Source organism: Bos indicus x Bos taurus, chromosome 5 (assembly GCF_003369695.1).
Source record: "Bos indicus x Bos taurus breed Angus x Brahman F1 hybrid chromosome 5, Bos_hybrid_MaternalHap_v2.0, whole genome shotgun sequence".
NCBI lineage: Eukaryota > Metazoa > Chordata > Mammalia > Artiodactyla > Bovidae > Bos > Bos indicus x Bos taurus.
Window position 1 is genome coordinate 52,729,813 of NC_040080.1, and position 17,258 is coordinate 52,747,070.

The 17,258-nt window shown below is 44.6% G+C and overlaps 2 protein-coding genes across 3 annotated transcripts in view; both read left to right on the plus strand.

Moving 5' to 3' along the window:
* The window catches only part of LOC113892722 (putative tetratricopeptide repeat protein 41), an 82,342-nt gene extending 80,366 nt beyond the window's left edge, over positions 1-1,976 (plus strand). The window contains exons 12-13 of the mRNA XM_027541951.1: positions 1,072-1,201; positions 1,293-1,976. Coding sequence (XP_027397752.1) covers positions 1,072-1,201; positions 1,293-1,953 — 791 coding nt within the window. The 3' untranslated portion in view covers positions 1,954-1,976. The remainder of the gene's footprint in view (positions 1-1,071; positions 1,202-1,292) is intronic.
* A 1,847-nt stretch (positions 1,977-3,823) lies between these two features.
* The window catches only part of NT5DC3 (5'-nucleotidase domain containing 3), a 64,464-nt gene continuing 51,029 nt past the window's right edge, over positions 3,824-17,258 (plus strand). Inside the window, exon 1 of one of the 2 annotated variants that reach the window (XM_027541953.1) lies at positions 3,824-4,105. In XM_027541953.1, the coding sequence (XP_027397754.1) occupies positions 3,904-4,105 (202 nt within the window). In that variant the 5' untranslated portion in view covers positions 3,824-3,903. The remainder of the gene's footprint in view (positions 4,106-17,258) is intronic. The other variant, XM_027541954.1, reaches the window with a different exon arrangement.

Consider the following 17,258-nt stretch of genomic DNA (forward strand, 5'->3'; position numbering starts at 1 on the left):
TGTTGACAATGGCAGAGGGCACTGTGTAATGAACACCTACATACTCCATCTGTGATCACTAATTGTTAACATTCTGGTCACATTTGTATTTTTCCTTTCACATACACACAAATATATATGTATTTTCTGGATTATTTGAAAGTTAGTTACAGATGTGACATTTTTATTTCTAAATACTTCAGCATGTGTCTTCTGAGAATAGGACATTCCCATACATAAGTAAAAGTCACTCAGTTGTGTCTGACTCTGTGATCCCATGGACTGTGGCCCACTAGGCTCTGTCCATGGAATTCTCCAGGCCAGAATACTGCAGTGGGTTGCCTTTCCCTTTTCCAGGGGATCTTCCCAGCCCAGGGATCAAAGCCAGGTCTCCCGCATGCTGGTGGATCGTTTACTGTCTGAGCCACCAGGGAAGTTCTTGCTTGCTTAGTGGCTCAGTCCTGTCCTACTCTTCCAAGACCCTTTGGACTGTAGACCGCCAGACTCTTCTGTCCATAGGACTTTTAAGGCAAGGATACTGGTGTGGGGTGCCATTTCTTTCTCCAGGGGATCTTCCTGACCCAGGGATTGAACCTGCATCTCCTGTGTCACCTGTATTGCAGGCAGATTCTTTACCTGCTGAGCCACTGGGAATTATCAAACACAGGAAATTTAACCATTACACAAGACTGTTATCTTACTTACAGTTCATATGCAAATATTCCAGAGTGTCCCATTAAATGTTCCTTATAGCTGTTTATTTTTTGATCCAGAATTCTGTTGAGGATCTTCCATTGCATTTGGTTGCCTTCTTTAGTTAAGAACATTTTAGTAGGACTTGTTTTGCCTTTCATTGACATTGATATCTTTGAAGAGCCTAGGTCAGTTTTTACCCTCCCCTCCCTGTCCCGTATGTCTTGAATTTGTATCTGATTGTTTTCTGATATTAGACTCAGGTTAAACGTTTTTGGCAAAAATACTACAATAGGTAATGTTCCAGTGCCACTTTTAAGAATACTTTTTATTCCCTTTAAATGTTTGAAGCCAGGAGTCTTTTAAAAATTTCTAATATTCTCATTTTCAAATATCTAGCAGGTCAGTTACTGGTAAGTGACTCCTGTCATCAAGTCATGATGGAGGCTGTGGGCTATTTGTACAAATCACTTGATTTAAGGGCCACCTACCTCGGATATTCTCATTCATCGATCCCTGGGATCCTACAGTGAGTTTCTGTTCTGTGTCTCAACAAGAAGTATACTTCAGGTTATTCTTGTCCTGTAAATGACCTCTTGACAACTTTCATTCCTTTGCAGCCTTCTAAGGGAAATTGAGCGGACTCGGGGTAGGAGATATTGGCCTCAAGGTTTGAGCCAGCAGTCTTCTGAAGGTCCTAGGCATGGCGCCTCATTTTTGGAGCACTTGCTTAAATTAAACTATCATAGTGCTCAGAGTTCAGACACGGTGAGCTCAGCAATGTGCACCAAAGCAGATAAGCTACAGGGGGCTAAAAGCTTGGACTTGGTGGCTGAGACAATTTCAGATAAATCAAAACATGCTTCAGGACAAGGAAAAAAGCTCTTGAGACCCATTGTTTCCATTTCGGCTGTGGAAAAGACTCGATGGAAGACACAGAGTAATGTTGAAATATGGAATGGCCCGGAAAAAGCAGCAGTGAAGAAAAAGAAAGATTATTCCTCTAAAACTTTACCTTTGGGTAAAATGGATGGTGTAGTAAAGCTTTCATGGCAACAGATTTTGTCAGCTAAAAGTGAGAGTGAAAAAGGCCTAATTAATGCAAATTACCAGCATCCCCTGGTAGAGTCTCTTAGCGCAAATAATCCCTGGAAATCTGTATCTGAGCTCATCTCAGAGAAGTGGCTTTTTCATAGCCCAGATTACAGTTCAGTTTCTCACAAGTGTTTTTTGCAGAGAAGATCTCAGTTTGAAACAAAGTTGATGGAAGACCTCAAATGATACTAATAAAGATTTTCATGGGCTCTTCTGTGTAAGTTTTTTCGACTTGTCATTATTTAGAATTCTTCGATGAGATATTTTCTGGTGATAATCAAGGTCGGGGATTTTATTTTTATTTTTTAGCCCCTTGAAATATTGTAACTGACTGTAGCTAAAAAGAACACTTTTTAAGTCATTCATATTTCTGTGGTAAGTAGAAAACTGTTGATATCACAGGGTTCCATATCTAAAAATATGTGGAGATAATGTTTCTAAAGTTCTAATTGTGTTACTTTTACTATCATTTGTCTATGAATTTATGAATTAATGTTTCATGTACACAAAATTTATAATTGCTGTCACTGCATCTCTTAAGTAACATAAGGAAAGACATAAATTGGAATAAACTAAAACCATAAAGTTAGTTTAAAGTACTAGAGTCCACAGATTTGATACCTTATCTATCTTAAACATTTTAATTGCCTCTCATTTTATCGGTGATTTGTAAGATATTACCTGTTAACTGCTGAGGATTAATTATTGACTTCCTTCTTGCTTATCACCCAGCGAAATCCTACCTATTACATTAGGAATCCAAGTGAAAGAATGGGCTTAGCTGTGCGACTTTAACAGCACTATTGCACTTAACCTCAGTTTCATCACTTAGAAGATGGGAGAAATTATAGTGCCAACTTTTTAGGATTTCTGAGAGGACTGCATGAGAAAATGCACATTGCAAGCCTTCAGTGAATAGTAATTACTGTCTGTCACGATCTAGCCCAGAGCCCACCTTTTCCCATGAAAACAATTGATCCCCTCAGCCCACAACTTAAGCATACAGGAATGCTTTGGGTTATTTGTCTTAAATCGTGCCCCACCTATGTCACAGGTGGTAGTGTGGTTTGCTTTGCACTGCACTGAAACCCCGGGTAGCTCGGCGAGCCCTCGCAGTCCAGGGATTCTCAGTTGGGTTCTGGGTGGGCCGCATCAGACTTTCCCGCAGGGGCCAAGTCTGATTCAGTCGACACTGAAACGTCGTGTCGTGAGGTTTACTGTTTATTTGGCTTTGGTGGAACCGTAACGCACACAACAGGTGCAGACTTGTAGGTCTGAGAGAAGACCCATCCACCGCGCCGTGCGAGCGTTTGCTGGAGCAGGGGGACTGATGTCCCGAGGGCTTCCCTCGCGAGCCAGAAATCTTGTGTGTTGGGGGGCGGGGGGCACTGGCCTGCCAGGCTATGCAGCGGGGGGTGGGGTGGGGTGGGGTGTCCGTCAGGCGCATCGGCCTACGTGTGGGACCTGGGCCCAGATGCTGGCTCCTCGGTGGCACCGGAAGGATCCAAGCCAGGGACGCGGGACCTCCCAGACCCGTCCCCACGATCCAGGGGAGGTCCAGGCCGTGGAGGTCATAAATGCAGAGAGGTCGCCTCCTGGAGTCAGGGCCAGAGGCGCGCTGTCCGTACAGCCAGGGTCGGGGGACAGTCACAGGAAGGTGCTGCGGGGTCGCCATGGGGCGCCGGGATCCCGACTCGTGGTCCAGGGCCAGCAAAGAGTCACTCCATTTCATGTGACCTCGGCTGATGGGACGTTCACGCTACCGCACAGCCACCTCTGCGCGTCACACGATCAAGAAGTGACTGTAGCATGTTTCGCTAGTGGTCTCGGGTGTCTGGAAGCTGCTGCCCTGCCTGGCGAAATACGTCCTGCCCCAGGACACCCCACCCAGGTCCCGCCCCAGCCCGCCCCTCCAGGACTCCGCCCCACCCAGGTCCCGGCCCGGCCCGGCCCGGCCCTCCAGGACTCCGGCCCGCCCCTCCAGGACTCCGCCCCAACTGAGGCCCCGCCCCCGCGGCGGCCGGAGGGGCGGGCCGCGCCGCCACGTGCTCAGACGCAGGGACCGCCCGCCCGCTGGGCAGAGCGCCGGCGGAGCACCGGCCTTGGGGCACCACTCGCGGCCGGGCGGCGGCAGGCATGGCCACGGCGGCGGTAACAGCGGCGGCTCGTGGAGCCGGTGCAAGGGCAGTGACCGCCCTGCGGGATGGTTGCCGGACTGCGGCCCGGGGGCGGTCGCGCACGGGCCCCACACGGCCCTTGTGCACAGCACCTGGGACCGCCCCGGACATGAAGCGCTACCTATGGGAGCGCTACCGGGAGGCGAAGAGAAGCACGGAAGGTGAGTGGGGTTGCGGCCCCCGAGCCCTCTGGACGTGTGGGGTCCCTCTCCGCCGGGCTGGGGCGCCAGGTACCGTCCCACGCGGCCATCCGGGAAGCCGGCACCCTCGGAGCCGCGAGGTCCGCTGCTGACCGCCAGACCCCACCTCCCCATCCTCACCCTCGGTCGTCCCCAACCAAAACCGCGGGCGACAACGCCTCTGCAGTGCGATTCCGGGAAACGCGGAAAAACGCGCCTGCAGAGAAACTTTACAACTCTTGCCTTTCTCCTGTCGGGAAAGCCTCTTTATAAATTCCTGAGAATTTTTTAGCCAGAAATCCACATCGAAAGCGCTTTGGACCCTCCTGGGGGGTTCCACGCACATCTTTTGGGAGACGGTCACCGCCACGCATCGTTAGGTATTGTTATTAATAAACAGCAATAATAGTAACCGCCGGAGTCCAGCAGGCGGCGAGTTACCCTGGATTCCGGCTGCTGGGCAGGTGCCCAGGGTCCGGAGGCTGGTTTATCTTCCTTCTTTGTTTTAGAGGATAGGGTAAGATTTGCCGTACTTGTAATAAGAGGGATCCAGGTTGGGAGTGTCCCGAGTTATCTACTAACTTCAGCGAGGAGGTGTTCCAGGGCGTGACCTCTTTGTGGTCAGAAAATGAACAGAAAATGAGCTTGATTTGATTGTTGGTAAGGGAAACACGGATAATAGAAAGAGGACCCAGTAAATACTAATATCAGACACATAAATTGTGTCCCGGAATTCTTCCCCATACCTAGGAAGGAGGTGCCACATCCTCATCCTATAGATGAGAGAGGCCAGACTCAAGTTTAAGAAACCTGGCCAAGGTGCAGTCTTCATCTTGAGTCTGTCTCAGGCCCACAGCCATTGTCCTGTTTCCCGCCTGCCTTGCAGTAGCAGCTCATCATTTGGGAACTGGTGTAAAGGGCCAATGATAATCCATGCGTGCTGCTTCTTCAGGGAGGATTTAGAATAGAAATTTTTGTACTCATATTTTGTGTGTGTGTGTGTTGGGGCGGGGGGATGTGTGCTAGTGGAGATGGCAGAGAGAGGGAGAAAATATTTAGTGGAGAGAACATTTTGTAGAATCACATTTTCCATCTTTTGTCCAGAAGTCATGAAAGAACACAAGATAATTTTCTGAGGGAACTCAAAGTGACCAGCAGTGCAAAATTCTGTGAAATAGGGTTTGTTGTCTTAGTTTTCCTTTGCTCAGAGTTTAATTTTGCATGGATTTTTGAGGTGGTGTGGGTGACAAGAAGATTGGCTTTTGAGACATTGAGAATTGCAGATCTTAAGTGAAAGGAATATAAAAGATCATCAAGCCTGATGGGTAGGCAAGACTTTTTAATTGAAGTTTTCAGTTGTGATAATTGTATCCTGTGCAGTTGTAAGAATTAATACAGGGAGATCTAGCATAACCTTTAACCTGTTTCTCCCACTGGCAACATTTTGCAAAATAACAGCACAGTATCACAACCAGTGTATCAACATTGATACAACCCACAGATCTTATTCAGAATCTCCTAGTTTTACTCTACTTATGAGTGTGTATTTCGTTCTACACAGTTTTATCACATGCAGGTTCGTGTATTCAGCATGGGTCAAGATACGGAACAGTTCGCTACAAGGTTGCTCCTAGTTTTTGATCATGACAGATAAATAAAGCGCCTGTAAACCTTTGTGTACAGGTTTTTGTGTGAACACGTTTTCATTTCTCTAAATGCCATTGTTTGGTTGAATGGCAGTTGTGTGTTTTATATGACACTGCTGCTGCTAAGTCGCTTCAGTCGTGTCCGACTCTGTACGACCCCATAGATGGCAGCCCACCAGGCTCCGCTGTCCCTGGGATTCTCCAGGCAAGAACAGTGGAGTGGGTTGCCATTTCCTTCTCCAGTGCATGAAAGGAAAAGTGAAAGTGAAGTTGCCCAGTCATGTCTGGCTCTTTGCAACCCCATGGACTGCAGCCTACCAGGCTCCTCTGTCCATGGGATTTTCCAGGCAAGAGTACTGGAGTGGGGTGCCATTGCCTTCTCTGTTATGTGACACTACAGGCAAAATTTTTGCCATTCCGATTTTACAGACAAGGTTTGCTGCTGTAGATTGTGACTCTGGGGACATCACAAAGCTCCAGTTTCCTTATCTGTAAAATGGGGATGGATGCTGGTTGTGCCCACACCAGAGGGCTGTGGTGAGGAATGAGTGGGTCCATCATGAAAGGTATTTAGAACAGTGCCTGGTGAATGAAATTCCCTGGCAGCTTAGCTGGTAAAGAATCCACCTGCAATGCAGGAGACCCTGGGTTGATTCCTGGGTTGGGAAGATCCTCTAGAGAAGGGATAGCCTACCCACTCCAGTATCTTGGGCTTCCCTGGTGGCTCATCTGGTAAAGAATCTGCTTGGGGAAACTGAGGTCAGAGAAAAGGAACTTAACACCAGAGCTAACAAATCTCAAAATCTCCTCAAGTTGACCTACTCCAGATCCCCTGGGATTATCCCACACCAAAGCCCAACTCGGGCCTGAATCTGATCTTTATCACTCAATCCTCCAGCTCTCATTTGCCAGTGAAAGTTGCTCAGTCGTGTCTGACTCTTTGTGACCCCATGGACTATACAGTCCATGGAATTCTCCAAGCCAGAATACTAGAGGGGGTAGCTGTTGCCTTCTCCAGGGGATCTCAACCCAGGGATTGAACCCAGGTCTCCTGCAAAGCAGGCAGATTCTTTACCAGCTGAGAAGCCCAGGAATACTGGAGTGGGGATAAAGCGAGGATTTTTAGAGTAGGCTTGGCAGACACTCAGGGGATAGTAGCTCTTGTGGCTAGTTAGTAAATAACTCAGTCTTAGTCATGCTTAGTAAACTGTGGAGATGGGCTAGTTAGCACTAGGGTCTATGTCTCCTTTTGTTTAGCGGAGCACCATATGTGGCGTTGAACAAGTCACCTAATCTCTTTAGTCGTCTTTCTATAGAATGAGGCCGCTGGAGTAAATAATATGTGAGCTTTTTCAGTGTTACAGGTCTGTGAATAATATTCAGGGTCCTGTCTTCACCTCCCAGCATGTGCCCACGTGGTCCCTGTCTCACCACAGAGGACACAGGGACTTTCTTCCTTCACCCTGTCTGGGTCTGCACCACCACTTTAGCTGAAGTCTGTACATGTGCCCAACTTGCATTCATTCACCAAGCATTTGTATTCACCAGACATTTATTACGCAGGTAGCAGTGGGCTTAGGGCTTCCCTGGTGGCTCAGAGGTAAAGCCTCTGCCTGCAGGGAAACCTGGGTTTGATCCCTGGGTCAGGAAGATCCCCTGGAGAAGGAAATGGCAACCCACTCCAGTACTCTTTCCTGGAAAATTCCGTTGGCTACAATCCATGGGGTTGCAAAGAGTCGGACACGTCTGAGCGACTTCACTTTTACTTTTTACTTTCAGTGGGCTTAAAAGCTATTGATTTCATAGATGGACAGGACTGAGTGGGAGGGGCCCTTAGGGGCTGAGCATCTGCTGGGGCCAAGGGAGGAGGACCCAATTTGTACGGATGGGGAAGTTGGTAAACGGATAAGTGTCGGTCCAGCTTGGGGAAGATATTAATAAATAACCGGCCCCAGGGGATATGCAGGAAATGCTTGACACTGTGTGTGTATAGAAGTAAAGACTCAGAGGAGATACTGATGTTCATACAAAAACCTACCCCCTGATCCCCCCATCCCCCTAGTTTACTAGAGGACAAAATTTTATTTTCTCCCTTCCTGATTATTGCTTTCTGGTGTTTGATCTCTTGCCTTAATTGGAAAATCCTTTCAGGTGTCTTCTCTTTGAAGAGACTCCCAGAATGAAGCCTGCTTGGGGAGGAGATGATTTTTACCCTTAGTTTTACTCTTTCTCTCCCACCCTCCTTTTCCCCCCCAAATTAAAAAAGACTACTGTTTAGATCGGTTTTAGATTTACAGGAAAATTGCATGTTTCTGTAAACCTCATGACTATGGGATGGTGATATTGCGATTTTTTAAAATCAGAAATATGGCGCAGAGCTTCTAAACCCTTGGAATTTCCTAAGTACACAGATGGATAAAGGTATCCTTTGTTATATTAATTAGGTGACTTTTGGAGTACTCCTAGGCAACCAAGGAGGGGGGCCTGGTTGCCAGGGGGACCTAGCCCTGTGATTGGAGACTTAGCACTTATGTCTTCTAGTCCCCCTACTCCTCAGGGAGGGAGAGGGGCTGGAGAATGAATGGATCACCAGTGGCCAATGATTCAGTCATTGCCCTTGTAATGAAGACTCCATAAATGCCTGCGTAATGAAGACGACTCCAAAAATGTCTCCATAAAAACCCAGAAGGACAGGTTCTGAGGGCTTCTGGGTGACAAATGTATCTAAAAGATTCTGCACCCAATTCAGATATGCGTTTTTCCCCAGGCCACCAATTCTTGGACACATCTGAGTGTCCTTCCACACAGATCACTCCTGACACCTGCTGGGGAAAGCGTCGGATCCTCCAAGGGTTCAGTCCTACAGGACTGCCATGGAGATTCACGTGGGGAGAGTGGTACATCCATTGAGGACATGGAAATTCCTTGTGCTGTCTACAAACTTTGCCCTGTGCATCTCTTCCATCGGGCTCTGCCTGGGTTGTATCCCTTTACAGTAAACCAGCGATCTAGAAAGTAAAATGTTTCCCTGAGGTCTGTGAGCCACTCTAGTCAATTACTTGAATCTGAGGAGTAGTCAGTGGACCCTCCCATCTATCGCCGGCCTGTCAGAGGCGCAGGTGACCACCAGCACTGGTGATTGAAGTTGGGCTGGGGTGGTCTTGTAGGACTGAGCCTTTAACCTATAGGGTCTGACGCTCTCTGCAGGAGGTGTCAGAAGTGAGTTGTCTTGTAGGACACCCTGTTGTGTCCACGCATTAGTGGCCTGGGGAAAAAACTCACACCTGAGTTGGGTATAAAATGAGTACATTTGTCACAGTTAACCAATACTGATCCATGGTCAGTATGTATCAGTGTTAAGCAAAGTCCCTGTTTAGTTGAGAATTCCTTAATGTTTAAGCTAGTTTCCTTTTCTCCACCAGGATCCCATCCAGAATAGCACACTGCATTTACTTACCATGTCTCCTTGGGCCCCTCTTGGCTGTGACAGTGGCTCAGTTTCCCTGTTTACCATCACCTTGACAGTTTTGAGGAATACTGGTCACATACCTTGTAGGATGTCCCTCACTTGGAATTTGTTCCTTTTTTTTTTAAACTTGAGATTTCTGGACATGTAATAGTTATGTATCTGAAGTCAAACTCAGCCTGAAGAAAAGGTTCTTTGTTTTGTTAGGAAAAGAAATGCTAGTTCATTTCCTTTTTGGTTACCTCTAGCAAAAATTTCCTATAGAATTATGGCTCTCACCTGGAGCAAGGGAGGGGGGATTTTGACTCCCAGTGGATGTTTGGCAGTATCAGAAGACATTTCTAATTGTCGAAACTGGGAGAAAGAGGGTGATGTTGGCCTCCGGCCGGGGTCGGGGAAGGGGAGTGGGGAGGCCAGAGATGCTGCTAAACATCCTACAAAGTATAGTACACCCTCCCCCAGGAACCATCAAGCTCCAGGTTTCAATAGTGCCAAGATTGAGAAACCTTGTCCTAAAATGGTGAAAGTCTGAGAAATCACTATGTGACTGTAATTTAAAGATATGAATATACCTGTGTGTGGTCTGTTATTTTCAGTTATTTATATGTTGTGTGTGACTTCTTTGAACTTAAGCCTGGGTGTCCCTGTGTGCTGATCAGATAATTATCCTGTCCTGTTAGGTACAGGATGGAACGTTCCTGTGCCTTCAAGAGAAGTTACTCCAGCTGTACAGTTGGGTAGCCTGGTGGATTTTCCCCCTGCAGAGGTCATCTCAGAGCTTGGTTTATTTAGAATGTTTGGCTACTTTGCCAGGGCTACTAAGGATATTAAGTTGTGGAAAGAAGTGTGGGGATTAGTACAAAGTGTTAGAAGAAGCTCTTCAGTTCAGTTCAGTAGCTCAGTCCTGTCCGACTCTTTGCGACCCCATGAATTGCAGCACGCCAGGCCTCCCTGTCCATCACCAACTCCCCGAGTTCACTCAGACTCATGTCCATTGTGTCAATGATGCCATCCAGCCATCTCATCCTCTGTCGTCCCCTTCTCCTCCTGCCCCCAATCCCTCCCAGCATCAGGGTCTTTTCCAATGAGTCAACTCTTCGCATGAGGTGGCCAAAGTACTGGAGTTTCAGCTTTAGCATCATTCCTTCCAAAGAAATCCCAGGGCTGATCTCCTTCAGAATGGACTGGTTGGATCTCCTTGCAGTCCAAGGGACTCTCAAGAGTCTTCTCCAACACCACAGTTCAAAAGCATCAATTCTTCGGCTCTTGAGAAATTTGTATGCAGGTCAGGAAGCAACAGTTAGAACTGGACATGGAAAAACAGACTGGTTCCAAATAGGAAAAGGAGTACGTCAAAGATGTATATTGTCACCATGCTTATTTAACTTATATGCAGAGTACATCATGAGAAATGCTGGGCTGGAAGAAGCACAAGCTGGAATCAAGATTGCCGGGAGAAATATCAATAACCTCAGATATGCAGATGACACCACCCTTATGGCAGAAAGTGAAGAGGAACTAAAAAGCCTCTTGATGAAGTTAGAGGAGAATGAAAAAGTTGGCTTAAAGCTCAACATTCAGAAAACGAAGATCATGGCATCTGGTCCCATCACTTCATGGGAAATAGATGGGGAAACAGTGGAAACAGTGTCAGACTTTATTTTTTTCCAAAATCACTGCAGATGGTGACTGCAGCCATGAAATTAAAAGACGCTTACTCCTTGGAAGAAAAGTTATGACCAACCTAGATAGCATATTGAAAAACAGAGACATTACTTTGCCAACAAAGGTCCGTCTAGTCAAGGCCATGGTTTTTCCAGTGGTCATGTATGCTGATTTCTGTTGTGCAAAAAAATGATTCAGTTATACATATATACATTCTTTTTCTAAACATTCTTCTCCATTATTGTTAATCATAGGATATTTAATACAGTTCCCTGTCCTTACTGCAGGACCTTGTTACTGTAACCATCTGCTAACCACAACCTCCCACTCCATCCCTTCCTCCCCCCCTGCCCCCTCTGTGCAACCACCGTCTGTTCTGTGTCTGTGAGTCTGTTTCTGTTCCGCGGATAGATTTGTTTGTGTTGTATTTTAGATTCTCTGTGTAAGTGATATCATGTGGTATTTGTTTTTCTCACTTACTTCACTTAGGAATCTCTCATTGCATCCAAATTGCTGCAAATGGCATTATTTTGTTCTTTTTTATGGCCAAGTAGTGTTTCTTTATATAGAGGCGCCGCATCTTACTCATCCATTCGTCCGTCTGTGGACACTTAGGTTGCCTCCATGTCTTGGCTGTTGTGAATAGTGCTGTTATGAACAGAGGGGTACGTGTATCTATTTGAATTATAGTTTTTGTTTTTTCTGGATATATGCCCATGAGTGAGTTTGCTGGATCATAAGGTAAATCTTTTTTTAGTTTTCTAAGGAACCTCCATACTGTTTTCCATAGTTACGGCACCAACTTCCATTCCCACCAACAGGATAGGAGGGCTCCCTTTTCTCCACACCCTCTCCAGCATTTGTTACTTGTAGACTTTTTGATGATGGTCATTCTGACCAGTGTGAGATGGTACCTCATTGGAGTTTTGATTTGTATTTCTCCAATATTAGCGATGTTGAGCATCTTTTTACATGCCTGTTGACCATCTGTATAAAAATGGTTGTTTTAAAATCTCTAAAGACTAATAGTATTGTGCTCTTATGAATTGTCTGATTGCAGGTCATACTTGCCATGCAATTTTATTTCTCTGACTGTAATTATCAACAGTTCAGTTCACTTACTCAGTCGTGTCTGACTCTTTGCGACCCTATGGACTGTAGCACACCAGGCTTCCCTGTCCATCACCAATTCCTGGAGTTTACTCAAACTCATGTCCATTGAGTCAGTGATGCCATCCAACCATCTCATCCTCTGTTGTCCCCTTCTCCTCCTGCCTTCCTAGCATCAGGGTCTTTTCAAATGAATCAGTTCTTCGCATCAGGTGGCCAAAGTATCAACAGAAAGTACATTAAGTGAACACATATCAAGCAACATTTGTTGACAGGAAAGCATATTCTAAAGGTACTTGTGAAACTTGTGTTGTGGTCATATTGTTCCCTAACATATTAGTTACACCAGAACAAATTAACATTTTTCAGAGAATGTGAAATTGTCAGTGGCAGAACTGATTGGCCTTTCCCAAGTCTTACTTGTCAGAAGGAAGTTGTAATGTGGTGGTTTGCTAACAGAAAATCACCTATCGTGGGGGTTGCCTTTTTCTTGTTATTTTTAATTGGCATTTGTAGATGAGAAGTTTAAGTGTTTATAATTTGGGTATGGAACCTTGAGTTCATTTGTGGAAACATTTGGGGGAGATGTAAATACTGCTTCATGTTAGAAACAAAAAGTCCCTTCACTTTTTAAAATGTGTTTTCAATCTGTATGTATAGTTTTAAAAGAAATTTTGAACCCTTGTTTTCAATCTACCTGTGAACGTTAAAAGAATTTGAAGCTGTGTTAAGTAAATACAAACTAATTTGTAATTGATTTTGAATATTTATGAATATTCATGAAATATAGGAGTATTATGAAATATAAACTGAAGTTAAGATTTGAGAGAACAAATATTTAAAATTTGCCCTCACTTTCGTCGATGGAGAAGCATCGAGATATGTTGCAAGCAGTTAATTATGACCTCAAGCTGGTAATCTTGTTTCATCTTCATTTTCCTGCTGTAAAGTGAGGATAACTAGTGTCTCATGTTAAGTGGGTCCATGTATATGCTTCACACGGTGCCTGTTGTTGCTAAGTCATGTCTGACTGTTTTGTGACCCCCATTGACTTGGCCTGCTAGGCTCCTCTGTCCATGGGATTCTCTAGGCAAGAATACTGGAGTGGGTTGTCATTTCCTCTTCCAGGGCATCTTCCTGACCCAGGGATTGAACCTGGGTCTTCTGCATTGGCAGGCGGATTCTTTACCACTGAGCCACCAGGGAAGTCCATATGGTACCTGGCACGTTGTAACATATGCATTAAATCATCTCTGGATTATTTGTGCTGCTGCTGCTAAGTCACTTCAGTCGTGTCCGACTCTGTGCGACCCCATAGACAGTAGCCCACCAGGCTCCCCCGTCCCTGGGATTCTCCAGGCAAGAACACTGGAGTGGGTTGCCATTTCCTTCTCCAATGCATGAAAGTGAAAAGTGAAAGTGAAGTTGTTCAGTCGTGTCCGACTCTTCATGACCCCATGGACTGCAGCGCACCAGGCTCCTCCGTCCATGGGATTTTCCAGGCAAGAGTACTGGAGTGGGGTGCCATTGCCTTCTCCGGGATTATTTGTAATACTTAATAAATATAAATCCTATGTCAATAGTTGTAAATACAATGTAAATGCTGTGTAAATAGTTGTGAGTACAGTGTGAAGGCTATGCATATAGTTTCTGACATGTGGCAAATTCAAGTTTTGCTTTTTGGGACTTTCTGGAATTTTTTCTTTTGGGGATATTTTCTATGTGCATTTGGTTGTATTTGTGAAGGTGGAACCTAAGGATTTGGAAGACTGACTGTAAATGGGGAAAAATGGAGACTTTCCTTCTGTTTTTTGAAGCTCTAAAATTCTCCATGAAAAAAGTTGTTTCTTTTTCCCACTTTGCTTCTTCCTTTTCTTCCTAAGAGACTTCATATCTTTATATTCTTTTTTGTTAAATTTTTTTTTAGGCGACCAGCTTGATGTCTAGGATATATTCCAAAAAGAAAAACTAATTAGTTATAGAAAAATGTCATCTTAATGTCTCTAGGATTCTGGATTTTGCATTACCAAAAAATTGAACTTCAAGGATTTTCAAATGCATTTCAGCTTTTCTCTTTCAACATTTTCGTGTTGCCATGTGTGGTTCCTGAGTTCAGGTATCTGAGATGTGTATGTTTGGGCCTCCAAGTAGAGTATGTTTTCTTCCAAGTTTTGCTTTTTTAATATAACTGCAGTGAAATCTTTCATATAAATCTTTGGCAGTATCTCTGAATATGTCCTTAGCATGCATTCCTAGAAGGAGAATTACTAGGTCAAAGGGTATGAATATTTTTAAAAGGCTCTTGGTACTTATCACCAGCCTTCTTTCCAGAAAGGTTGAACCAACTTATATTCTCAAACAGCAGGGAATGAGGCTGCCTAGTCTTAGCACCAATACTCACTCTGTGTTCTGTCATTAAAAACAAAAAGAAACCACATACAAATAACAACAGCAGTCTTATCAGAGAAAAGTTGCATCCTAGTTTTGTTTAACCAAGCAACACATGCTTATTATAGGAAAAAAATGTTGAAATAAAGACACTAAAACCATTTGTAATCCCTTTTCAGAGAGAGCGGCTCATAACTATCCAATTGTTTTAATTTGCTCTTTAAAAAATAATTGAAATGGTTGAGCATTTATGTTTATAAGCCATTTAATTTCCTTCTTAAAAAATGTATTTATTTTTAATTGATGCATAATTGCTTTGCAGTTTGGTTTGTTTTCTGCCGCGCACCAACATGAATTAGCCATGGGTATACATATGTCCCCTCCCTCTTGGACCTCCTCCCCACCTCCCACCCTGTGCCACCCTTGTAGACTGTAGCAGAGCCCTGGTTTGAGTTTCATGAGGCATACAGCAGATTTCCACTGTCTATTTTTCGTGTGTTACTGTATATGCTTCCGTGCGACTCTCTCCATTTGTCTTACTCTCTCCTTCCTCCCCATGGCCCGTGTCCATAAGTCTGTTCTTTATGTCTGCATCTCCATAATTTCCCTTCCTGTAAGAGAGAGACTCTTATCTTTTTATTTTTTGGATTTGTATGACTTCTTATTACCCTAAGGATATTAGTCGTCTGCTGTTTATCTTTTTGTCTAATGTAACCCTTCCCTGTTTTTGATACACAGATGTTTACAATTTTTATACTGTAAATCTGTTGATATTTTTCTTTTGTGATTTATTCTATTGCTTTTACATTGGGAAGTTATGTTCTGTTCTTAGATGAAATAAATAGTAATCCGTATGTTTTCCCTACCTTTTTAATGGTTAAAAAAAACCATAACTCATTCACATGGTGTTAGTTTTACAGCATAGTATGAAAGAGAATCTTACTTAACATCCTTCCCATACAGCATAGCAGTGTTTGTTTAGTTAGGCAAAGAGACAGAATATTATTCAAGCTGGTATTCAGTTACAGTATGTTCTGGAAAACACAGATTAGTAGATGGCCCATCTTGTTGAAAATAGGGCATATGAAGGAGGATTTCAGATTGGGAAGACAGTTAAAAGTCTAAGTGGGGACTGCCTTTGATGCCACGTCAAAAGTTGAAATTTGTAGGCAGTAAGAAGTTTGAGAACCTGAATATCCTTGAAATGAACCTTTAGTTAGGAGTCCTTCAGCTACAGGCAATATTAAAAAAATAAAAAAGCCTGAGTCAAACTGATTTAATTACAAGGGAAACTTGGAAAGATATTTTGTGGGTTGGTTCAGCTTCAAGTGTGACTTGTTCCAAGTTCAGATAATGTGGTCGGGTGGCTTCTCTCTGTCTCTTGACCTTGCTCTCTTTCCCACTGGCCTCTTTTTTAGGTTCCTAGAGGTGACCTCCTCATATCTCCAGATTTATATCCTCTTAGGTCCATGTTTGGGAAAAATGAATGTTTCTTTCTTGAAATTCCCTTATAAATCCAGAAATTTTCTTGATTGGACTCAGTTGGTTCCCTGTGGCTTTAGGGTACATTCGAAGATGTTTGGCTAGAGGGTGTTCTGTGGCTGTCCCAGATGAATCCATGTTGGTAACTCTGGGGATCTCTTTGACCAGGTCTGGATCACGTATTTCCTCTTAGAGTCAGAAACAGAACCTCCCCAAGACCACACAGTCTGAATGCTGGGCTTGGGGTAGTTTCTCAGGAAAATTGAGCATACTGGAGAAATAGAAGGTATGTCAGCCAGGTTAGGCTCAGTCGTGCTGCAGTGACCAGTGATGCCGGAAATCTCAGTGGCTTAATATAGGCAGCTGTAACCACGGTTTATTTCTCTCTCCTGTGCTGTTTTCTGGAGCCTCAGGCTCCTCTCCAGGGCAGTTGTGCTCCGTGTGGTGACCTCGCCTACCAGGCCTGTCGGTCTCCTCCATCCCCTGCTGCATGTGTCATGGAAGCCTTGTGCATGGCTCTGTGATAGATGGAGTGGGGGAGGGAGCGTGCTGTGATCTGGAAGTGATGTGCCTTACGTCTGCCCACAGCCCGTTGGCCAGAGCAGAAGTTGGTGGCCAGGATAAGGGGTGAAGAGAGGGTTGTAATCCCCAAGTGCCTGGAAGGAGAGAATGTGAGTGAGCACGAGGTGGCCCAGCAACACTGGGTGACACAGAAGGCCAGGGCACCCTGTCACCACCCACCACAGGCTCCCTGGAGGACCTCAGTTGGTTCAGCTCATCCCTTATGCCCCTCCTCCTGATTTTATCTGACTTGTTCCTGGGACAGTGCTGAGAACAGGAAATGGATCCCTTCAGAACTTCCCAGGGTTGTGTCCCCAAGGGCTGAGGGACAGTCATGTTGCCTTTCTGAGGACATTATGAGTATTTCTTGACGTGACTCAGGACATAGATTTCTACTCAGCACTGTCCCCATACGCTGCTCTGTTAGACTGGAGACCTTTTAAGAAGAGTCATCGTGCATTTCTGAACATCACAGGATTCAGAAAAGTACCATCATGAAGTACTTGGCAAAGATTGTATTTCCCAAACTTAGATATTTATACAGTTTAACAATATTTCCTTAAATAGGTAGAAAATGTCTGACTTCTATACCTAAGTTCTGATTTCATTCATTTTCTCTGTCAGTAGTAAAGATAAAATTAAGGCAAGGGAGGAATTCTTCTGTGGTGATCTTACAAACAAGAAAACCAGGACTCCAAACAACAGAAAATGCTGCAGTGGCTGTGAAAGACAGTATGATGGTTCCTCAAAAAATTACAATCCAGTTTACCATATGCCAGCAATTCCACTTCTGGATATATACCCTCAAGAAGTGAAA